Consider the following 26,140-nt stretch of genomic DNA (forward strand, 5'->3'; position numbering starts at 1 on the left):
CTAAGAGCGCAAATTAAATATAAAACCGAGCTAAATATGGGGAGAAAAGTATATATAAAATGGACTTATCAATTTGCAAAGAATCTAAGCGTGAAGTAAATTCTGGAGCTTGAGAAGCAGTTGCTTTTCCTTTAAGCTTCTTTTTTGCTGCATCTCTTCTTCCAGGATGACTCATTGAGACACTAACATTTACACTATTAGGGATCTCAGGATCACATGAATCATCTTGTTCATTTAACATTGATCTTTTGAACTTTCACTACTTTGAATTGCAACTTCTTCTTCATTTTGAAGGTTTGGGTTTATGTTGATACTCCATTTTGAATATTTACTCGAAACATTATTAAAAACGTCCAAACCATTATATATATCTCCCGTTTGCACCGATCGAGTAAAAATACGGCTGAGTATGATAATTCTTTGGCAAAAAGAAATGAAGGATTAGCTATTCCCATCACGGTCCCATTCCCGGGGCGATTGCAGAACAAAAAGACCGAGCAACAATTCGGTAAGTTTGCTGAAACTTTAAAGAGCCTTCACGTCAACGTTCCCTTCGCCGAATTGCTAACCCAGCTACCCTCTTATATGAAATTCATGAAATAAATATTAACATGTAAGAGGCATATTAATGACCACGAGACGGTGGCTTTGACTGAAGTGGGCACTGCCCTAATTCAAAATAAGACTCCGCCTAAATTGTCTGACCCGGGTAGCTTTTCTATTCCATGTTATATTGGGACCCATTTAGTTGGTAATGCATTATGTGACTTGGGAGCTAGCGTGAGTGTCCTACCATTGTCTCTCGCCAAGAGACTGGGTTTGACTAAATTTCATTGTACCAACATGGCCGTGCAGATGGCCGACCGTACTTTATCACGGTCCCTAGGTGTCTTAGAGGACATACCTGTTAATATCGAGAAGTTCTTTATTCTCGTTGACTTTGTAGTCTTAGACATCCCCGAAGATTCTTACACTCCTATCATTTTAGGACGACCATTCTTTTTTACCGCTCGCGCAGTAATAGATGTTGGGGGAAAGACTCTAACCTTCCAGGTAGGCGATGAAGAGTTAACTTTTTATCAGTCTAGCGTTTGCAGGGCTCCTATGTAAGTCTAGCCCTGCAATGCAATACCTTCTACTGACCCTGACACGGATCCTCCGATGGATAATGTTGAATCATGTGCTGCGATTTTAACACCTCCGCCTCAGACTGAGAGCAATGTAGAGGACCATTATGTTTTTTCTATTGTTACAGATATAAACAGAGTGGACATTGGAGATCCCGTCGATAAAGCACAATGAAAGTCAAGCTCACTGATAAGAATGGTGCCAAAGAAGATGCCAAAGAGAAAGGCTGGAACAAGGAAAAGAAGAAAGTGAAGGCATACGTGGACGCAAACTATTCTTCTTCAGTTAATTCAAGCTCAAGGAGATAAAAAAGGACGGCCTGCGATGTTGAAGGGACCTCCTCCAATCAGAAGCCCTCTTTTGGGCTATTGAAGTGTTTCGGAAGATAAACGGGGAGCTATCCCGTTGTAAAAACTTTTGTAATTTGATTATTTGCTAGACACTTTAATTGCTTTTTAGACATTAGCGTAGTTAGTTTTAAATAGCGTAAGACCGAATATAGACTGCGTATTGTGAATTTGGTATTTTCGGGAAGTATTTTCTGTGTTTTTATGCAGTTTTGGGGAAGACATGCTACATTGGGATGCGTGCCAAAAGAAAAGGCCTCGATCGAATACTTTTGTACTCGATCGAGCAGATTGCCCAGGTAAAGACTTCGATCGAGTGAATAACACTACAAGAAAAAACTAAAACAGGCGACCGAAATTAGGCGACTGATAATAGTAGTCGCCAATTTGGCGACTGATTAACAAATTAGCGACTGAAATCAGTCGCTAATTTGGCGACTGACTTTTTTAAAAAGGAAATCAAATTTGGCGACTGATTTTTCAGATTTGGCGACGGATTTCAGGTAGTCGCCAATTTGGCAACTGAATTCGGTCCCCAAAATGAATTTCAGTCGCCAAATTTTTTTTATAGAAACCAGATCCTCCTCTCTCCTACTTTACTCTTTCGAAACAAAAAAAAGGGGAAGCAGCGACGAGCGAGAAACATCGACGACACAACCACACTTCCACCGCCACTTCCACCGCCATTTCCACCGCCACTTCCACTCTCTTTAATTAGGTTAGTTTTTTTTTTGTTTAATTTCAGTTTAATTTTTTAGATTAATTTGTAGTTAGTTTGATTAATTTGTTGTTAGTTTGTTAGATTTGTTTGTAGTTAGTATGTTAGATTAATTTGTAGTTAGATTTAGTTTAATTTGTGTTTGAATTAAAAGGGAATGATTAAGGGGGTTTGTGTTTAGGTTTAGGGTTATGCGTGGGGGGTTGATCGGCTGTGGGTGGCGGTTGTCGGCCGTGGTGGGCCGTGGGTGGGGTGGGTCGTGGGATGGCCTTGGTGGGGTCGTGGGTGGTGTTTGGTAGCTAAGTGAAATTGTCTCATTATCATTAGTATTAAGCTAAGTGGAACCGTCTTAATTAATATTATTATTATTATTACTAAGTTAAGTGAAACCGTCTTATTATTATTAATATTAAGCTAAGTGAAACCGTCTTTTGCATTAATGGAATTAGCTAAGTGGAACCGTCTTTTGGATTAAGAGAAATTAGCTATTAGATAAGTGGAACCTTCTTTAGGACTTGATTTTGATAAATTTAGTTTGATAATTCATGTTATTGATGAATTGAGGTTGAATAACCCTGTTTTTTTTGTTTTTCTTTTCTCCTTTCAGGGTTGTCACCGCGCTGCTGAGCACCACCGTCCGCGGTAGCTGTTGCTTCTTGTTTTCTTTTCATTTTTGCTTTTACTTGATTAGGTAACCTCCTCTTACCAGTTACCTTTTAAATTTACTAATTTTAGTTCAAATTATGCTACGGACTCTAGGATAGAAACCTTTATTATGTTGTTGAATTATGCTATTGATTGACTTAATTAATTTAGTACCAAGTGTTGTTGTTTATCTTAAACTTTAAATTAGTGTTAGTTTGATTTGATGTTGACTTAGTACCCGTTCAAGAATTACTCATTAGGTGTAATTCTTGAATAGTCCCCATTTTGGGATTGTCTTTGTACGTTTCAAGTCATTTAGGTAGTAAACACGTACTTGTGATTTATTAATGAGGAATGAGTTTGGTGGCAATCCCTTTAATGTTCTCCGAATACATGTATATGTGGAGTAATTAGTTATTCTACATTGATGTGTATTTGGAGAACTGAAGGGAATTGCTGCCGAATTTTTTCCTCATTAATAAATTACAAGTGTGTTTGCTAGTGACTTGAAACGTACATTGACGTGTTTAGGTTGGAGTGATAAGGACCCCATTCGAAGATGGATTACTTATTGACAATATTTATATATTGTTTTCATATGTTTATTGTATAATGTGGAGTATAATGTTTAAATTTTGTATGTAATATTATTGTTAGTTTTTAAAAATGTTTAAATTATTGTGGGGTCTTCTTTAGATTAAAATGAAGAGATTGGAACGTTCATGGATGTATGAAGGAAGATTAGACCATTCCAATAAGAAAAGACGTCCTACCGCTAGATTTATAAAGGGTGTTAGCGAGTTTATTGAATTTGCTAAACAACAAGATGAATATGACTTGATAGACAAAAAACTTAGATGTCCTTGTGCCAAATGCAAAACCCTCAAATACCATCTTGACATTGTAGTAGAAGAACATCTTATTATAAACGGGTTTAAGCCAAATTATTACAATTGGATTTCACATGGAGAAGCATATTCTCCAATTCATGAACAAGCTCACACCCAACAAATACAAATTGATGAGAACCCATATAGAGAGATGGTTGTTGATGCTATGGATTCCACTATTTTTAATAGTGATGACCATACAACCATTTTTGAAGAACAACCGCCACACCCACAAGCAAAAGCCTTTCTTGACATGTTAAAAGCCTCAGAAAAACCCTTGTATGAAGGAAGCAGAATGACATTGTTACAAGCCGCTTCTAGGCTAGTTACCTTGAAATGTGAGTTTAGTATGCCATTTCTTGCTGTTAATGACATTGCCTCGTTCCTTGAGGAATCTTTCCCCGATGATAATATCATGACCCGAAGTTTCTACACTACCAAAAAAGTAGTTAAAGGTCTTCAGTTACCGCATGAAAAGATTGATGCATGTCCTGAAGGATGTATGCTATTTTGGAAAGATGATGCTTTGCTTGACAAATGCAAAGATTGTGGGGCGGATAGATATGAGACAAGTGAAGGAGATACAGTTTTGGTGTTGAAAAAAGGCAAGGGTAGTAAGAGGGCCAAAAAGAGTAAGAAATCAATAGCATGTAACCAATTGTTTTACTTTCCTCTCGCACCAAGACTTCAAAGAATCTATGCCATCAAAAACATTGCCGAACAAATGAGATGTCACAAAGAAAACTCACGTGCTCCGGGGAAGATGAGTCATCCTAGTGATGGGGAAGAATGGAAAGGATTTGATCAGATGTATCCTGAATTTGCCAAGGAACCCCGCAATGTACGACTTGGCTTGTGTACGGATGGATTTGATCCTTTCGATAATTTTGGGAGGAAGTATTCTTGTTGGCCCGTTTTGGTCACACCATACAACTTACCACCTTGGTTATGTATGAAAAGACCATTTATCTTCTTGTCACTTATTGTTCCCGGACCAAAAAGCCCGAAACGTAATTTGGATGTTTATTTACAATCATTGGCGGAGGAGTTGAAATATTTGTGGGAAGTTGGGGTGGAAACTTATGATGTGTCTAAAAAACAAAATTTTCAACTTAAAGCTTCCCTTTTGTGGACAATAAATGATTTTTCCGCCTATGGTATGCTATCTGGGTGGTCTACACAAGGACAAAAAGCATGTCCTTGTTGCATGGGGGAAAGTAAAGCATTTTGGCTTCCCAATAGCAAGAAAATAAGCTGGTTTGATTGTCATAGACGCTTCTTACGAGAGGGAAATCCACATAGGAGGAACAAGAAAGCTTTCAGAAAAGATAAAGAGGCGCTTTATGCCCCTCCAAAACGAGTGCCTGGGGATGAGATATGGAAGACGGTATGTGATTTACCATCCCCTGTTGATGGTACCGAAGAAGAATTTAAAGAATTGAAAAAGCAGAAAAACGGTTGGTTTAAAAGAAGCATTCTTTGGGACCTTCCTTATTGGAAGACAATGTTGATAAGACCAAATAATTAATTTTGATAATTTTTTTAAGAACCAAGTTAGACTTTTATTTTATACTGATATGAAATTTTGTCGCCTTTTTTTTTGTAGCAAGCATTTGCTTGGGAACCGTCTCAAGAAATGAATGTCCGTAACAGGTACAATGAAGTCGGTACTCGACGATATCGGGACGTGATCTGGAAGACGGTCAGGCGCCTGAAGGAGCCAGACAACATGAAAGGTATTTAATTAACTTATTTTGTTATTTGTATTAATTAGCATATACTCTCTTATATTATAAATTATATCAGTAACTTATTAGTTATGATTTCATATGTGTAATTGCAGGTGAGAAGTATGAAGGCTTAATAAAGCATACCAAAAATGAAGCTTTTCAGAAAAAGTCTAAGCAACCATCCCTCAACAAAAAAGGAGGAAAGATAGATGCCGTGGTCGAGCCTACTCATTACGGGGGATCCCGATCGTTCTGGGATCGTGTATTGGGTGTAAGTTTGTCTATTATTTCACACTTTTTTTGGTATTCAACATGTTTATTTTATGTTAGATTTTTTGTTGATTTTCTAACATTTATGTTTTTTTTTTTCATTCAGAAAGGAAAGAAGAAGTCAAAGCCCATTTCTGACAGATTTAATCTGTTCGACACGCATTACAGTACCACCACAAAAGGATTAGAAGTTGGACTAAGCCAAAAGACAAGGAATTATATGTAAGTTTTCCCTAACACTTAATTTTTGTTAATTTATTCTCTTTTAAAATGTCTTATATAAGTTGGTTACCATATTAACTTACTACCATTTGTTTAATATCGTAGGATGCATTTGAACATGAAAAAGCCGCCAATCCAGAAAAACCGGATAATGACATATGGTTTGAGTTAGTGAATGGCTTCAAGAAAGGGCACGTGTATGGTACCGGAAGTTCAACACCGGCTTTCTATGAGAACACGCGTAGAAGATCGACTTCAACAATTCCCAACAACACGTATCAACCGGGAATTATTAGTCAACTTCAAGCTCAAGTAAGAGAGTGTGATGAACGTGAAAGAAAACGTGATGAAGAATTCCGCCAATTGAAGGAAAAAATGGCAATGTTTGAGACTTGGTGGCAAGATTGTAACCCCGGACCTAGACCCGACTACGATCCTTTTGATCTGCATGGTCCACAAGGGGGGAGTGGAGTCGGTGTTGGCTTCCATGTAGTTAAGTAAGTTTAATTTAGCATGTAATAAGACTTGAACTTTAGAATATGTTAGCTTGTAAAACTTTCATTTTCAATATATGAAATGAAGTTTGGGAAAATGTGTGGTGTTGGGTTGAAATTTGAAATGTATGGTGTTGTGTGTGTTGAAGTTTAGGATGTATGGCGTTGTGGAACTTCGATTTGTATGCAGGTTGTAAATATTTGGCTAGCAATAAAAACGAAAAAAAATCACCAAAACAATCAGTGGCTTTGGCGACTGAAAAGTCATTTAGCGACTGAATTTAAGTCGCCAATTTGGCGACTGATTTCAGGGTAGTCGCCAAATTGGCGACTGAAATTCAGTCGCTAAATGCTTTTTCAGTCGCCAAATTTGACTCAGTGATATTGGCCTAGTCACCCAAATTTTGCGACTAAAAGTCAATTTAGCGACTGAATTTCAGTCGCTAATTTGGTGACTACCTTGTTTCAGTCGCCAAGTTGGCGACTACCATTTCAATCGCTATTTTTATCATTTGGCGACTGATTTGTCAGTCGCCAAATTTGGCGACCGACATTAGTCGCCAAAATTAGAAAAGGCGACTAATGTCTGCGACTGTCGTTTGGCGACTGAAATCAGTCGCCAAATTGATTTTAGCGACTGATTGCAGTCGCCAAAATCGGTCGCCTGTTTTATTTCTTTTTGTAGTGTAACAGTACTCGATCGAAATGTCCAATTTGAGGGGTCCTCGATCGAGTTGTCATGTACTCGATCGAGAGGAATTGAGGAGCTAAAGGACTTGATCGAACAATCTACTGTCTTCGATCGAGTGGAATTCAAAGAAGAGCAGGGAGCCTTCAATCGAACAACAAAAAAGTACTCGATCGAACACACTGGTGAGGAAAGCTCTCGATCGAGTTGCTTCGAATCACTCGATCGAGTGACAACAACTGATATGAACACGAGGGAGTAACTTTTATCCTTATTCTATTTCATTATTCACCTTTTCTTCTTCTTCCTTTTTCGCGATAAATGATGCGTGCATTTTATATAGGTATTTTGTACTTTATTTGCACGCATTTCAATGCATTTTGTGTGGTGTTTAGCTACAAATGTCCCCCGAATTGTCTACTTTGGTTTCTCTTGTATTATTTACAGGTATGAACCATAAAGGAGCATAATCAAGCCTAAAACATGTCCTTATGCATGTATTTAGGAGATGAGATGAGTCGGAGTCTTAAGACTACTATTTTGAGATGCGCAAAGAAGTAAGTTTGCTAGGCGAGCAAAGGAAGAACTTCGAATTGCTAGTTCATACTTTGAAGAGCCATATCTCGAGTTATACAACTGATTTTCAGGTGATTCTAATTGGAGATGAAATCTTGTCCTATTAGCTTTCCAACGCCACCAGAAACGCCCTGTTTGCCCAAGTAACTAAGAAATGACAGCCGTTTGAAATTCAGTGCGCGAAGCAGGAATTGTGCGCTGGAAAGTACTCGATCGAGTACAATTGTGTTCGATCGACTCCTTTTCCTACCCGATCGAGTATTTATTTCACTCGATCGAGTGGTTTGAGCTTAATTTTGCTCGATCGAGTGGTTTAAAATCACTCGATCGAGTGGTTTGCTATTGGGCTCGGGCTTTTTAGTCTTATTTCGCTATTAGGTCAAATAAAAGTCCTATTTCTTATAAATAGGAAGGACCAGACGTGACTTGTATCATCTCAGACACTACTTTACAACACTTTTTTACTTACGCTTCTCTCATTTTCTGAATCTCTCTAATCTCTCTTCACTGTAACTTTGCTCTTCCTTTAATCTCTTGCTAGTGGATTTGTTCTTTACGCCGGAATTCTTGTGATTGTAATCTTTCTTCCCTTATTAATCTTAATCTATTATTTCCTTGCTTTAATCTTGATTTCTCTATATATTAATTTCTGCCCTAATTCATCTTATGCATAATTATTGTTGTTCTATCACGCCTTTAATTAGTTTATTCATTATTATTATTATTATTGACAACATTAGTAATATGAATAGCTAAATTCTCTTATGTTGGGATTAGGGAATCCATGGTAGGATTGTGACGATGTAGCGAATAGGCTAGATAATTTATATGTGAGAATCTGTCCCCATAGTAATATAATTGTACACCAATTTAGTTGAATGCATGCTTCTAAATTACATTAATCTGGTTAATTTCGTTCCTGGATCGAAAGATTGGAATGAACAGACCTGCTATAAACAGTAGACTACCCTAATGAGGATGGAAGTTAAGTTATTGGAATTCTAGGATAGAAAGTGGACCGAAAGGACCTTTCCGTTATTCTTCTCACAGTAGATTGTCTAGGCTATTTGCAACTGAGTCGATTGACTACCATGGTGAACCGAAATCCTGACATATTCTCTCTTATCTGTTATCTTTATCACATTTTCTGCCTTTATTTCTCTTTCTGTTAATCTTCAGTAGTTTAGAAATCAATTAAAACCCCCACTGTGACCTTAGACAGACCGAGTAGACAAGCTAATCAAATAGTTGTAATTGCGCCGCCACATCTACCTTATCAACGAGGCTATCAAAAGCCTCCATTTGTCTGGCCACGGCAACAACAAGCTCCTCCTCCTGATAAATGGAAAGAAGAGATTGCTGAGCTGAAGTCTTTGGTGAAGGCACTTGCATTCCGAGTGCAAGAAGATGATAGACGTAAAGAAGCTCAACTCATTGAGCTCGAGTCTCAAATAGCTCAGCTAGCTTCTGAGTCGAACGTTAGGCAACCAGAGGAAGTCTGCGTTACCTACGCAGAGAGTGGTCTTTTCCATGAAGGACTCGAGTTGCCTAGCGCTATTAATGATTTGGATGACTCGGATTACGAAGATCTATCCAAAAATGAAGCGAGTTATGAAGATTTCTGCGATGCACTGCAAAGATCACTCGATCGAGCTAGTAATAGCGCTCGATCGAGTGGATTACTAGAGAAAACGTTTGATCGAACAGTTGATTCCACTCGATCGAACAGTTGTGTTGAGGAAGTCCTCGATCGAGCAGTTCACTGTGTTCGATCGAGTGAAAATCAGGAAGGAAGCTCTCGATCGAGTTCTATTTTTGCTCGACCGACTAGTTTGGCCAAAGAGAGCATTGATTTGTCACTTGGGTTCGTTTTAGATGACGACCTTGATGATGATAATGGTTACGGTGAATCTTCCCTTTTCAAAGCCGAGCTGGATGCGCTTGAGGCTGTGATTTACGGGACGGATTCCACAGAGGAGGGTGACGAGAAGGAAGTTGAGTCAGTGATTGCTCTCAGCACGGAAGAGGTAATATCTTCCTTTGTCAATGATTCCCTCATTAAGAGCGACCAACCCGAGGTAGTTAACGATAATTTTATTATTATTTGTTTGAGTAGCACATTGCCTCATTTGACTTATGCTTCGCATTTTAATGATATACCCCCTTTCAGTTGGACAAGTAATTTAACGATTTTTCACTGTACTTGTCATCTTAAATTTGTTAATTTGAAACGGTACCCTAAATTATTATTAATTGCTCCTGAGCTCCTTTATTTTGTTGATAAATTTAGGAGCTGTCATAGGAAATTTGTTAGACTCAAACGTTTATACATTTTATTTTCCTATGTCATTATTCTACTGTGGTGCTACTTACAGTTTTGTGTAGCACATGCGCAACTGTTTGATCGGTTGCTGCGCGCTTTGAGCTGTTTTGACCAGGCTAAATTAGAGAGGCTTGAAGAAAAGAAGGTCGAGCTGAGACCTGTCTGAAGCTAGCGCTATCCGGGAGGCAATCCGGAATTTACGCTTTGTAGTTTTTTCTAAAGTTTCGGTTTTTGTTGTGTGTTTAATAATGTGTCTTCTCGATCGAGTGCCCTACTTTCTCAATCGAACACTTATACAACCCATTTTACTCGATCGAGTAATCTTCTCTCTCGATCGAGTTGGTTTGCCTTGATTTGCTTGCTGTGACGATGTTCTGCAGCTGTTTGCGACCTCCCATGTTGCTGGCTGGTTTGGGGAGGTCCCTTCTTCGCGTATTCTTGTGAGTTCTCCGTATCTCCACTCTCTCCTTTTTAGTTTGCATTTCCTTTCCCTGTTTTTGAGTACAATGAGGGCATTGTACGGTTTGGTTTGGGGAGGTTGTGCATCCATATCTGTGTCTGCATTTATGTTTTTATTGCATTTCTGTTATCACGTTTAATTTCCGTATTGCATTGTTGTTTATTTTTATAAAATCAAAAAATCTCATAAAAATTGAAAAATTGAAAAATTTTCATGTTTATTTTTGCATATAGGTTGAGTCGGAACGATAGATTTCCGTGATGATATTGCACTGTAACTTATCATTTTTACTTGAGCCTTGCATCTAATTGACAGTAATTAGTTTAGTCCTGCACATATCTACGAGTTAATGTCAAAAATTTAGCTGACTGTATAGACTTGACCTGATAAATTGGCAACCTACTCAATAAATTCTGAGTTTTAGAGCCTAATAACTGGTGACATTCATGACCGGTTTACAAAGGAATTGAGAGTAGTACTCCTTGCATAGCATGTTCATCATTTTTGCACATTTATGACGTTCGATTTCTCGTTAAATGCATACATTCGGGTTTGTGGTCGATGTCACATGCGGGGAGGTGCTTGCAAATTTCCTTTTCTTACAGTTTTCACCTATCTAGCTCCACTTAAGCCAAATTTAGCCTTTTTGACCCATTGGCTACATCCATAATTAGCCTACCTTGTCAAGCTAGTTTAGTGTGACTGTTGTGGTATTTTGATCCATGTTGCGAGTTTGGCTCATTTTTATTGTCTGGAGTTGGTAGGAAAATGAGAAAGGATGAAGAAAAGAAAAAAAGAAAGAAAGAAAAAAAACGTGAAAAAGAAAAAAAAAAAGAAAAGGACACGTGAGAAAAAATCAGAAAAAAGAGTTGGAAAAAAATTGAAAAAATGTGTGAAAATCCCACGTGAAATCGGAAGAGAAAAAATTTGGAAAATTTTGTGTTTGGTTGAATAATAGAGACCGACTGTGCTTATTTTTATCTTGTGACGGTCTCACTCCTCCGTTTTATTCCTATATTTTTGAGGAGATAGTGTATATGGATGGTTAGTTGTGTGCCAAATGAAGGGCACTTGTGTTTATTTCTTAGTCAGTTGAGATTCAGACGGTCTTATATGGTCTTGTTTAGGAGCTAGCTTGACGCTTTACCTCCACATTTCCATAACTTGTTTTGCCTTTTCTCACCTGAACCTCACTTTCCCATACTATTTGTAAGCCCTCAGCTGTGACGGACATTGTTGGTTGGAATGTATGTGTAGTACTTGAATCGTCTATCATTTTTGTTGCATGCATGTTATATAGGTCGCAGTTTAGGTGAGTGACTGTTTCTCTTTCTCTCTTATACGTATATAATTCACCCTTTGCTTCATGAGAGAAGAGTGACCACGTGAGAGTCCGATTTTGTTGGTCTTGCAAAGTCGATAGGTCAGCTTTATTTATGGACATCTTATAATTCGTTGCGTATTAACTGTTGTAGCTATGACTGTTGATTTCTGTTGCATTAAATTGGTTCAAGTAGACATGTTATATCTAGCTCTGAGCTTTCTTTTTCCGTTCCATTAGTTTGCATATAGTTTGCTTGGGGACAAGCAATGGTTTAGTTTGGGGAGATTTGATGCGTGCATTTTATATAGGTATTTTGTACTTTATTTGCACGCATTTCAATGCATTTTGTGTGGTGTTTAGATACAAATGTCCCCCGAATTGTCTACTTTGGTTTCTCTTGTATTATTTACAGGTATGAACCGGAAAGGAGCATAATCAAGCCTAAAACATGTCCTTATACATGCATTTAGGAGATGATTTAAGTCGGAGCCTTAAGACTACTATTTTGAGATGCGCAAAGAAGTAAGTTTTCTAGGCGAGCAAAGGAAGAACTTCAAATTGCTAGTGCCTAATTTGAAGAGCCATATCTCGAGTTCTACAACTGATTTTCAGGTGATTCCAATTGTCGATGAAATCTTGTCCTCTTAGCTTTCCAACGCCACCTGAAACGCCCTGTTTGCCCAAGTAACGAAGAAATGGCAGCCGTTTGAAGTTCAGTGCGCGAAGTAGGAATTGTGCACTGGAAAGTACTCGATCGAGTACAATTGTGTTCGATCGACTCCTTTTTCTTCTCGATCGAGTAGTTGAATTTTATGGTTTACTCGATCGAGTATTTATTTCACTCGATCGAGTGGTTTGAGCTTAATTTTGCTCGATCGAGTGGTTTAAAATCACTCGATCGAGTGGTTTGCTATTGGGCTCGGGCTTTTTAGTCTTATTTCGCTATTAGGTCAAATAAAAATCCTATTTCTTATAAATAGGAAGGATCAGACGTGACTTGTATCATCTCAGACACTACTTTACAACACCTTTTTACTTACACTTCTCTCATTTTCTGAATCTCTCTAATCTCTCTTCACTGTAACTTTGCTCTTCCTTTAATCTCTTGCTAGTGGATTTGTTCTTTACGCCGGAACTCTTGTGATTGTAATCTTTCTTCCCTTATTAATCTTAATCTGTTATTTCCTTGCTTTAAGCCTGGTTTCTCTATATATTAATTTCTGCCTTAATTCATCTTATGCATAATTATTGTTGTTCTATCATGCCTTTAATTAGTTTATTCATTATTATTAGTATTGACAACATTAGTAATATGAATAGCTAAATTGTCTTATGTCGGGATTAGGGAATCCATGGTAGGATTATGACGATGTAGCGAATAGGCTAGATAATTTATATGTGAGAATCTGTTCCCATAGCAATATAACTGTACACCAATTTAGTTGAATGCATGCTTCTAAATTACATTAATCTGGTTAATTTCGTTCCTGGATCGGAAGATTGGAATGAACAGACCTGCTATGAACAGTAGACTACCATAATAAGGACGGAAGTTAAGTTTGTGGAATTCTAGGATAGAAAGTGGACCGGAAGGACCTTTCCGTTATTCTTCTCACAATAGATTGTCTAGGCTATTTGCAACTGAGTCGATTGACTACCATGGTGAACCGAAATCCTGACATATTCTCTCTTATCTATTATCTTTATCACATTTACTGCCTTTATTTCTCTTTCCGTTAATCTTCAGTAGTTTAGAAATCAATTAAAACCCCCACTGTGACCTTAGACAGACCGAGTAGACAAGTGGATAGTGACCGCCTCCCTGTGGAGATCGACCCTACTTACTGCTAGCTTCTGTTAGTGTAACTAGGTATTTTATTTTTGGTACCTGACGACGGTATCAATAAACCCCATAATCAACCCCAAATCCTCCTTTTTCTTCCCTAATTATCAAATTAATTACCCAAAATCACTCCTTGCAATCAATTAGACCATTGCCCTCTATTTTCCCCTTGCAATTTCGTGTTGTTAACGGGTTTTCTACGGATTAGGGTTCTGTGAAAATCGGGATTTAATCCGATTAATTTGTGCTTATTTGTTGGTTTTATTGCATTTCTTTGTTGGGTAATTCGTCAAGTATGTTCTTTCCCCATTCTTTAATATTTAATCGCATTTTTATGCTTGATTTTTCGAATTAGGGTTCGAAATTTCGAATTTGGGGGAAAATTCGTTTTTGATTGCTTGTTTTTAATTAAGAACTTTGCTTGTGATTATTAGGATGGATAGTAGTACTGTTTCCACCACTTCTTCTACTACTATTTTGTGTACCTCTGAGACGGTGGTCCCTGCTACCACCACCGTCAATACCCCCGTTGTTACTGCCGCCGTTACTGTTACCCCTGCTACTGTTACTGGCCCTACTGTTTCTACCGCCACTGATGCTGTCCCTTTACCGGTGTCGACCCTTGCTGTGTGGACACCTGTTGTTCCTATCACTTCCTTTGCCCTTGTACAGAGACCACCCTCTGTCCGTGCTTTGGGATGGTCGCTTCGTCAGGTTCACGGGGTGGGGGAGCGTGTTCTAGAGCTGTTGCACGTACCGCCGTCAGGTTTATGGCCGACTCTTCTTTGGAAACTCTTCCTGAGTATCCACGGGTACGCTTCATTAACCCGCTCCATCGTATTCGTTACATGCATTTGATGGACTGTGACATTATCTCTGCCCGGTTCTTGTGTCATTCTTCATTAGAGAAATTGGGGATTTTCGAACCCGTGGCTGAGTTACTAAACGGGACTGGGATGGCGGGTTTGACCTCAATGAGAGAGCTAACATATGAACAAGTGACCCTCGAATATTTTAGCTCTTTCACCTTTTCATCTGCTGCTTATAACACTGACCCAGGGAGTACTTATATTTCATTTAGACTGTTTAACTCGACCTTCACCTAGACCTTAGCCGAGTTTGGGAGGAGGTTGGGTTTGACTAGTGACAGACCTCAGGATGCTCTTAGGAAGCTCCGGGCTTTACTTTGGCCCACACTTGCACAGACTCCCTTTGATCAGCGGAAGGTTGCTCACTCACCTTCCCCCAGCCCGTTACTTCCTACGTCTTCTCGGAGAGATGATCTTTGGACGCCACGAGCCTAACAATGTTAACAACGTTGAGTTGTCGATCTTAGTGGGTTACCTAAACATTGACTGTGGTGACCCCTTTGTTCTTAACATTTCTTATCTTACAGCTTAACATTTTAACGTTGTCGGGCAGAAGGCCAAGGGCATGATTTCCTGTGGTGGGTTGGCTACCCACATTGCCCGTAGCCTTTTCACAGATTTTCCCTGTGGCCTGACATGTAGATAAGGACACATTCATTGATATTAACGTTATGTTGGCGATGTTTTAGTTAGCAAAGGACAAGCGGACGTGGAAGATCTGTGGATCCACATCCGTGACGTTACCTTCACGTGACCTACCCCGTCTTTTACCCTTGACTACTGTGTCGGGTAGGTTAGCACCACCTCCACCTTCTTACCTCCTTCACCTTACTCCTCCCGCTTCTAAGAAGTGGAAGCTATCTTCCACAGCTGTTAGGGAGACATGAGAGGGGTCCACACAGACACAGGCTAGGCAGACGTCCACGCCCATGCCTATCCCGACCCCTACACCTATTCCTTCTGTTCCTCAGCCGGTCATACCGGCTAATTTTGTTGCACCTCCACCCTTTGAGGCGCCCGAGGTCATCGACCAAGGACGTCGTGATGCTTTGCTTCTTGAGATGTGCAGTCGAGTGGCTCATATAGAGCGGGATCAGGCACTTGCCTTGTTCCCTCTATATGAGTACCACATGAGGAGAGGACATCCCGTTCCTAAGGGCTGGCCACACCCTTCTTTCTACCGGTACCCGGCGGAGGGGTACCCACAGCCAGCCAGCGAGGAGGAGGACACAGCACAGAGGGAGGAGCATTTTAGATCTGACCTTGCTACAGGGAGACGACAGAGGAGAAGAGGAGAGGAGGAGAGTGACCCCTCTACACGGTGGTTGACGAGGAGGAGGCTGACGAGTAGCTACTGGTCTACTCACTTCCCCAGTTTCCTGGCTGGTTTGGGGAAGTTCGTACATATTGTGAGTATTTCTGCTTTTATTTATTTATTTCATTTATTCTTTATTGGTTGTATTTTTCTCGTCCCCCATTTATTCTACTGGTGTATGCTGGAGGACAACGAGAGCGTTGTCCGTTTTGGTTTGAGGAGGGTTATGCATCCTTTGAGTCTGCATTTGTTTTGCATTTCACGTTTATTGCATTTATGCTTGCATTGTATTTTAATTTCAGAAAACGAAAAATAAAAAAAAAGCAAAAAATTCAAAAATTTAAAAAATATTTCACGTTTACTTTTGCATATAGGTCGAGTCGGAACGGTAGATTTCTGTGATGATTTTGCACTGTAAATTGTCATTTTTACTTAAGCCTTGCAACGAACTGTCATTTTATTAGCTTTGTCATGTGCATAATCTACTAGTTAATGTTAAAAATACAACTGAACATATAGACTTGACCTGATAAATTGGCAAACTACTTAAAATTTCTAAGTTTTTAGAACCGTATAACCGGTGTCATTTATGACCAGTTCATGTAGGAATTGAGAGTAATATACTCCTTGCATAACATGTTCACTAATTTGCACTTTTATGAAATTCAATTTCTTTTTGCCTGCATACATTCGGGTTTGTGGTCGGTGTCACATGCAGGGAAGTGCTTACAATTTTCTATTTCTTTCATTTCTACCCATCTAGTTCCACATTAGCCAAATTTAGCCTTTTTTACCCTTAACTACACCCAAATTAAGCCTGCCTGTCAAGCTAGTTTTGTGTATTATTGCGGTATTCGCTATTTTGATACGAGTTTGGTTTATGTTGTATCGTCTGGAGTTGGTAGAAAAGAGAAGGAAGGAGGTTGAAATTGAAAATGAAAAAAAAAGAATTGAAAAAAAAGAAGAAAAAAACGTGAAAAGAAAAGAAAAAAAAAGAAAAAAAAAAGAAAAAAAAACGTGAACTGAAAAAAAAAGTTTGTTTGATTGTTGATGGTTTCACTCCTATGTTTTATTTATATCTGTTGAGGAGTATTGTTTTGGTTAGTGAGTTTTTGTGCCGAATGAAGGGCACTTGTGCTTAATTTTAAAATTGGGTAAGAATCGGATGTTGTTTAGTATGGTTTCGTTAGGTAGCAAGCTTGACTATTACCTCACAATCCCATAATTATCTTTTCTTTTTCTTACCCATTGCCTCACTTTCCCCTAATTTTTGTAAGCCCTCGGCTGTGATTGACATTGATTGGTTGGAATGTATGTATGTTGATTAGAATTGTCTATAATTTTAGCTGCAAGCATGTTTATGTGGGTCGTAGTTTAGGTGAGCGACTATTTTTCCTTCTCTCTTACATTTAAATGATTACCCTTTGCTTCATGAGAGAAGAGTGACCCGTGAGAGTCCAATTTTAAAGGTCTTGCAAGGTCGACAGTTCAGCTTATTTAAATACATCATACAACTCGTTTGCACTTGACTGTTGTAGCTATAAGTGTCAATTTTGTTTGCATTAAACGGTTTAAGTGGACAATTTATAGCTAGCTCCGAGTTTTCTTTTCCGTTCCATTAGTTTGCATTTAGTTTACTCGAGGACGAGTAAAGGTTCGGTTTGGGGAGATTTGATACGTGCAATTTATATAGTCCTTTTTGGCCTCTTGTTGCACGCATTTCTATATCATTCTTGTAGTTTTGTATTGCAAAATGCCCCAAATAGGCTACTTTGGTTTGTTTTGCCTCATTTGCAAGAACGGACCCAAAAGTAGTGAAATCGTGCCTTATTCAGTCCCCTTAGCATGTATCTGCGGAGATAGAAGTTTTGAAGCGGAAATGCTATGCCTCGGGAAGCGTGAAGGAGTCTCGGAAGCTAACCAAACGAAGAAAGCAGGCTGATTCAGTGGCTAGTCCTCGATCGAATGATTTTCTGTTCGATCGAGTGTTTCTGGTAGTCAACGGTCTTCGATCGAGTCCCTGCTGTACTCGATCGAAAGGTGGATTTTTGAAGGCTCTCGATCGAAGGCTCCAACTGTTCGATCGAGAGAATATGCTGGACTATTGTTCGATCGAGGAGATTGAAATCCCTCGATCGAGTACTTTGCTATATAACACGGGATTTTATTTCATGTTAGTTATTTTTAATATCTTAGTTTAGTTAATAAATATCTTCCCTGTATAAGGGAAGACGTAATTAGGTTTTAATCATTCTGTTTTACTCTCTCTTATGCTCTTAATTACTCTAATCTCATAAACTTAATTACTGCTTAGACTATTTTCTCTCTTTAGCTGCGTTGCTTTGCTCTTATTTCCGGATCTCGAACTTTGTAATCTCTATTCACTCTTTACACTTAATTTAATTCTTCTTTGCATTCTCTTAATCTTTTGTTCTTACTTTCTGTTTTAATTGTTGTTATTGCTAGTTTATGTTATTTCATCTTTATCATATTATGTCTCTTGTTATTTCATTCATTGTTATTATTTGTTTCATCAATAGCATGAGTAGCTAAATCTCTCTATGTTAGGATTAGGGGAGCCATGGTAGTGAATAAATGAAGTTATGAATAGATTAGACGGTTGAATTGTGAGAACTGTTTTATGACAATATAATTGTAATCTTTAGTTAAGTGCACGCTTCTGAACTAGTTAAATCGGTTAAATTCAGACCTAGATCGAAAGATTGGAATGAACAGACCTGTTATGAACAGTAGACTACACTAATAAGGATGAAAGTAAGTTAGTTGTATTCTAGGGCGGACAGCGGACCGAAAGGACATTTCCCTTACCCTTCTCACATTAGATCGTTTGAGCAATTTATGACTGAATTGATTAATTGCCATGGTGAACCGACTTCCTAACATTCTTCTCTTTATCTGATCACACCGCTCATTTCCCTTTACTGTCTTTATTGCTCTTTTCTCTCTGTCTTAATCTTATTTAGTAGTTAGAAATCAATTCAAAACACCTAATTGTTACCGTGACGGACTAGATTAGCAGATAGATATAATAGCCTCTCTGTGGATACGATACCCGACTTACCTCTGCTATATTTATTAGTTGAGCCAGTTGGTTTACTTTTGATAGGGTTGCGACAGTCGTGTCAACTGCATCTGGTGAACCGCTGTGTTCTATGTTGTAATCAGAGTGAGGATTTAGAGCATCTGTTTTTTAGCTGCCCTTTTTCTGCTTTGGTTTGGCACACGATTACGTCTTGGTTGCAGATTCCCTATACTGTCGAATTGGCACAAGTGATCAACTGGTACCAATTATCCATTAGGGGCGAGGATCATACCTCTTGTAGAAAGAGAGTAGGGCTCATGGCTACTTTGTATTACGTCTGGAGAGAGCGTAATGATCGGATTTTCAAAGGCACCTTTTCTACCCCAGAAACTATTTGCATCAAAATCAAATTTGTAACTCGGAGTAGATTTTATTAGTTGGATATTTTTGTATTGGTTTCTTTTTGTTTTTTGTCTCTTTAGGGGGCTATACCGGTCTTCTTTGTAGATGAGTGGTTAGGATCTTGTACTCGATTCTAATTTTTATAATAATATCCATGCTTTTCTGCAAAAAAAAATAAAAAATAAAATAATAATAATAGTAATAATAATAATAATAATAATAATAATAATAATAATAATAATAATAATAATAATAATAATAATAATAATAATAATAATAATAATAATAATAATAATAATAATAATAATAATAATAATAATAATAATAATAATAATAGTAATTAGTTAGTAATTAGTATATGTAATATGGATAATTAGTGGGTAATAATAAGAGGATTGTATTATATAATAGAATAGGATGTATTTGTGATGGTATTACATGATTTTTATAGGATTAAGACGGTCTTGCGAGACGGAATCATATGGGATTCAGGTAACTCATGAAGAATGCTAAAATGTAGGTTAATCCTACTCGGTTTCAATAATGTGGTGATGGTTATGTTGTAGTTGTAATTAGTCTCGCATACATTAGGGCATTTGCATTATAATATGTTTAGTGGTTAATTGTATCATTAAGAGGATGATTATGATATGTTTGGTTATGTTCATGTATTGGTTACATTTGTGTATGTGGGGGATGTGTTGTTGTTGAGGAGACGTAAGACAGTTGGGAGACCGTCTTACGCTTGAGTCGCCTCCTGAGTCTTCCCACTCAAGAGGAATGTGTACATTAATGGCTTGAGTACAGAGGGACTCGTGTGGTTGAGACACCACGTATGACAGGGGATCCGGTTGGCTTCCGGATCCGGTATGTCTGGGCGTGTCCCGGTACCTTTGCGGTGAGTTGTAGTGTCGTGGGTGTGTCCCTGGCATCGGTGGTTATGAGTACGTCTGGGCGTGTCCCGGTACCGGCGTGATGATGGTATATTCGTGTCCCAATTCATATAATTGGCATGTTGCATATTTAGTTATCAGGTCCCGTCTTATATTTATTTATTGAAACTGACGTGTTGTGTGTCTGTGTAATTGTCACCTATTTCCGGGGTGGCCTGTGTTGATCAATATGATATTTACGATCGGGGGAGGGGGGGGGGGGGGGGGGGCAAGTTAAGTACAAGTTGAGTTGGTATCACGTGGGAGACGGGACGAACCTTGGACTTGAAGCCGAGTGTCATTTCATTAGAACTTAGAAGAGTATAGTAGTCACGAGTTGTATTTTTATTTTATTATTCGATTATGGTTATGTAATCCACTAAATACTTTATTTATATTAATTGTTTCTTAAATGCAACTCCGATTTCGCCGCCTCGGGAAACCGAGATGGTAACATCTCCCAATTATTTTGGCCGGCTAAGAAGGGGATGTTACAACTATACCATTAACTAGGCGGTTTCTCACTAATTTACTGAGAGGCGGTTTCTCACTAATTTACTGAGAGACGGTCTCTCAAAAGTTTTTGTTGTTATTTGGGAAACTAACTAAAATGATAGCTTAATTTGATGAAATAACGTAAAAAGGATATAATAATAATTTAATATATATAGATTGAAGGCGTAAGAAAAAAATATAACTAGTTTAGTGTGTGTTTGACCTGTCTTTTAAAAATGTTTTTGGCCTTAAAAACAGTTTTTCGCCAAACACATGCATCATTATTTAAAAGCTAAATCAAAATTTCTCAAAAGCCAAAAAATCATGTTTTTGCCCACAAAAATAGAAGCAGCAATTTGCTACTTCTGATTTTGAAAAACACTTTTAGATAATTAAGCTTAAAAAACAAAAACTCATTTTCAACAAGTTAGGCCAAATATGCTCTAATTTCCTGAAAAGTTACGGGACTTCTCTAACTTTTTATCAATAAATATTTACTCACATAAAAAATAATTTAACTACCTTTTGTAGTGGCTTAATATTCACCCTGTTCTTTAGAGCTTTTTTTTAACCTACAACCAATTATTATGTTATTCTCATCCGATACTTGTAATCGATTATATCATTACTGCTCCACGTGTGGTCGAACTTTTGTATCAACGTCTAAATGATATTTTTCTCAACCAATAAGAAAGGGAATGGATGGAATTTATAACCTTGCCCTTTCCTTCAGTCCCTCAACCAATTGCCACCTAAGAGAATAAGAAAGATTAAATGTTTTTCAACACAAATGAGACTAGATTTTTTTTTCATTAAAACATTTTTCTTTCATTAAAACACAGACTATTAATCAAATTATAATTTTTAAAAATACTAAACTACATTCTTTTAATCAAAATAAAATAAAATTCATAAAAACTTAGAAAATACAAATTGCTAACCTTTCATTTGATGTTATTATTAATTGATTTGATGTATACTTACCTGTAAAAAAGAAAATTATAAATTGTTATTATTATTTTCATGATGAATAAATTCATTAAAAAAAATCACCAGCTTTGAATTTTTTTAAAAAAATTATTAGAATACATATTCATTATATTACTCAATTTTCATGGTTAATTTTGCAAAATGATTTATTTCTCAAATCAAAATATTTTGAGGTGAAATATGAAAATTAATAATATGTCGATTTAACATTTTTACCTCTACTGCCTCTACCTAATACAATAAAAAGTAAAAATTATGTATATATTACGTATGTTATGCGGGATCTAAACTAGTGAACCTAAATTCATGCTTTAACTTTGTCCGATCCGGCCCATGATCACCACCTGTCCACGGTAAAGAGTCCATTCTGCCTGTTCTAACTTCTAACCAACCACACCCCATTTATCCGACCCATTAGAAATTTGGTTCCAAAAGTTGGTAATAGGTTTAAAGTTTCAACGGTCGAAAAGCATAGAGCTTAAAATTTGAATTTACACACCAAAAAGGCACATCTCCCAACGCTCCTTCCTCTAATCCTTTTCAAATAAAACCACCTAAATCATTGAATACACACATTGCTTCAGTCTCCCACTTTCATTCACTCTAACAAATTCAAACAAAAACAAAACAAAACAAAATTCCCCCTTAATTCTGAACAAATCAAGAACAACAAAAATGGCTAACAATATTGGAATGATGGATTCTGCTTATTTTGTCGGTCGATCTGAAATTCTTTCTTGGATTAACTCTACCCTTAATCTCAATCTCTCCAAAGTTGAAGATGTAATTTACTTTCTCAGTTTTCTTTGTTTTGATTTCTTCTTGTTCTGTTATCGTTCCGTTTCTTTCTTGGGTCTTTCGGAAACAAATGATTGGAACATAGGGAGCACATCCCATTTAGATCTAAAGATAATGTAATTATTGTTGTTTCTATAAATCGAAAATGATAATTTTTAAGTTGTTATGTATACGTATATTTTGAAAAAATTAATGATGGGTTGCCGGAATTATAGGCGGCATCAGGGGCAGTACAATGTCAATTGATGGATGCAGTGCACCCGGGATTAGTACCAATGCATAAGGTTAATTTCGATGCTAAGACGGAGTATGATATGATTCAGAACTACAAGGTTCTTCAGGATGTCTTCAATAAGCTTAAGATAACCAAGGTTGATTTTTTTATACCACTTTCCTGGCCACTGCAATGTTGTTGTGTTTTCGCTTTCGTTTTAGTTTATCATGTGTGTTTTTTTAATTGGGAATTGTGAAATTTCAGCATATTGAAGTGAACAAGCTAATCAAAGGGAGGCCTTTGGATAATCTGGAGTTCATGCAGTGGATGAAGAAATATTGTGATTCACATAATTCTGGCCTTTTTTACAAGTAATTTCCATCTCCCTTGTTTTTCAATTCTGATTTTGTATTCCATATATGTTACAACACAAATTCTTGTGTAAAACCGCCTTACACATAATCTTACTGTAAAATGGCCTCAAAAGACCAACTGATTTGAACTTGTATGTTAGTAGTGCATACATTTGCAAGTTCTGATAATATCTGCATCAATTATTCTCCAAATACTTGTTCTTTAGTAGTTCTCCACTTATCCAGTCCAATTATAAATGCATGTTAGTTAGCCGAAATCCAATCATGTCTAAACGATTGATTTCTATCAAATAGAGCTATTACGTGCAGTTGCGCCCATTTAACCTGTCCCAAAACCTGCTGGCTCGCTTTTCCGTAGACCTAAAAAAATCGGCCCCTACTATCAAATAAAGGCTTTTACGTTTTAACTCTATTTGAGACAGTCTCGAAATGTCTGTGGCCTGCCCTTGATCGTCTAGCTGTAAATGCCGCCAATACCTCCTTAAACTGTGGTCATGTTGTTAACCTTTGAATTTTTGATAATTCGGTTAAGATTTGGCGTTGCATCTCATATTTAATACTTGTACCATGCATTGTTGATTCTATTTACTGATTTCTGATATTCTAATAGTGTACTAAGCACAGGGGAAATTATAAAGATGTTTTGTTAGTATTCAGGAGATGTTACTGATTTGAATGTTTCACTGAAATAATGACAGTTACAATCCAATAGAAAGGAGAGAAGCCCGCAAAGGGTGCAAAGACATTGGTAGAAAATCTGTGAACACCAAATGTAATGTAAGGCCCAACACAACTACCAACAGGCCTTCTTCTGCTCATGGCAACCGGATGTCTTCTGCAAATCGTACTACTAATCAGACAGTTAATGCTGTCAAAACCAACCCTGCTGCTGTGTCTGCGTACGAAGAACAGGTAGAATTAATTACCTCTGCCCGCTTTTCAAGTTCATATGCATTTTACTCTATGATTTAATCCGAATCCTCATCACTAATTGGTTGAGTGGCGAATATAAACAAACCTGAAATTTTGCTGAACATCCACCAGTGTAGTATAGACTATAGATTATATATTAAACCAATTTTGCATTAAGCTGTTGTCGATACAATATGTGATTCGAGCCTTGTTGTGCAGATTACGGAGTTGAAGCTGTCAGTGGACAGTCTTGAGAAAGAACGAGACTTCTATTTCTCAAAGTTAAGGGATATTGAATTGTTGTGCCAAACCCCAGAGATCGAGAACTCACCTGTAAGTCACAAGTCAACATAACTAAACATCCAAATGTACTCTTGGAACTTGTATGACATTTCAGGAATTGACTTCTTGTGTGTTTGCAGATTGTTGCAGCGCTACAGAAAGTACTGTATGCTACAGATGATGATTCATCAGTAGTTGCTGAAGCTCAAGCCATGGTTGCACAACAGATGAAGCAGTTGAGCCCTATCGCTGAGGTAGCTGAAGAAAATATAATGGGTGAAAACCAGAAGAGAAAGAGCGTGTCCTTTGACAGTGATCTTGGTTCTCCTGCAAATACCAAATTGCCTCAGAGGCAACGGCTTTCAGACGTTTCTAACATCCAATGTAGTGGCTCTCCTCTTATAAGTTTTCTAGCTTAACTTTGGTGTTTCTTCTAGACGTTTTGTTGTTTTTGGGGGGGTTGACAGGAGCATCATGTACCTTGTGATGCACTTTTATGCTGTATGATTGTATCTGAAACCGATTCTTAGCAGTTATCTGTCATTGATATTGATTATGCTGTACCAAAACTACTAGATTCAAGCAACTTAGTTATGCATTACAGCAACTGATTACCTACGTCTTGAAGAATAATCGACCACATTTAGAGTTCGTATAGGCCGTATTGACATAGGCTGAATTTCACTTTAACAGCCCACAGGTTTGTGCCTGAGATATGAGCAGCTATTTTACATTAGGGTGACACCAACAGCAGCAAAATTTTGCACTAACACATGTTCTTACGGAAAACATACTGTTTTAATCTGATCAACACCTCCGTGTTTTCTTAATTTTTCGCTCCTTGTTTCTCCAACCAGCTTCCAAGAGTCAAGTGTAAAATTGCGCGCTAAAGCCACTAATAGCGACATCACTTGACGGACTTGCTATTGAAAGACTTTTGTCTACTTGATTATACACCATCCATCTTTTTTTCACACCCGTTAAGAAAAACTCACGTTTTAAAATCGTACGGGGGACTTTGCAATGTGGTAAAGGCCGGCAGGGACAGAACTACAGAAGAGTAATTTGCAAGAACTCAGCAAAGAGCTGGATGGCCAAGTGACACCAACCTGTCGTTTTTAATGTGCTTTAGTAGTTTAATCACTCTTTCAGATATCTTTTCTTTATAGCACAAGCTTGTGTTAGTGTGTACAACCCATGTCTTTTTTATATACACCTGAGTAATAGAGGCATAGAGCTGAACACGTGCGGGTTAGCCCAGCCTGGCCCCGACCCACTCAGTACCCCGCTAGTTGGGCTACAAGGCGAGGTTGTTAGTAATGGGCTGGGCTTGGGTTGTGTTGTGTGTAGCCCGATTTGTGGTCCGAGGAGGTGTGAGCGCGGGCCATTGAGCCCGTGTTTTTTTTTTTTTTTTTTTTTTGGCAGCTGTAAAAAAAAGTAAACCTACTCAACCATAGCCTTACAAGCAAGGCTATGTGCGACATAATTAAAACTTTGTGGGATAAAACTGAAAGCTAAGCAATGGAAATAGGTAAAACAAACATTGGGGGTAAAACCTAAGAAATGGTTGTTAAATACACCGACTAGATGGAATTTATCTCTTAACTAGTTCTTTTGTCCGTAAAATTAAGGGGACGTTTTTATTTTATGGTAGGTTTCAGTTGTTAATAAATTTTTAGGACAAAATGTTATTTGCACGGTGGATCATGTATTTATTCGTATTTACCATGATGTACATTTACTATTGTTGGAAATAGGTATAAACATAAGGTAAAGGGCGATCAAGCTTCTCTTCCAAATCAAGCCCTCATATAAAGATAACTAGTTTTCTTGCCGCCCGTGTGTTGCACGGATAT

General features: G+C 37.9%; 1 protein-coding gene across 1 annotated transcript; it reads left to right on the forward strand.

The window, feature by feature from the left end:
• Positions 1-22,256: 22,256 nt before the first annotated feature.
• LOC141586632 (microtubule-associated protein RP/EB family member 1A-like) lies at positions 22,257-24,845 on the forward strand. The gene is made up of 6 exons (XM_074407927.1): positions 22,257-22,487; positions 22,718-22,873; positions 22,981-23,087; positions 23,789-24,002; positions 24,222-24,335; positions 24,425-24,845. The coding sequence occupies exons 1-6, from the start codon at positions 22,380-22,382 to the stop codon at positions 24,701-24,703; spliced, it is 978 nt and encodes a 325-aa protein (XP_074264028.1). The 5' UTR covers positions 22,257-22,379; the 3' UTR covers positions 24,704-24,845.
• Positions 24,846-26,140: the final 1,295 nt, after the last annotated feature.

This window comes from Silene latifolia, chromosome 6 (assembly GCF_048544455.1).
Source record: "Silene latifolia isolate original U9 population chromosome 6, ASM4854445v1, whole genome shotgun sequence".
NCBI lineage: Eukaryota > Viridiplantae > Streptophyta > Magnoliopsida > Caryophyllales > Caryophyllaceae > Silene > Silene latifolia.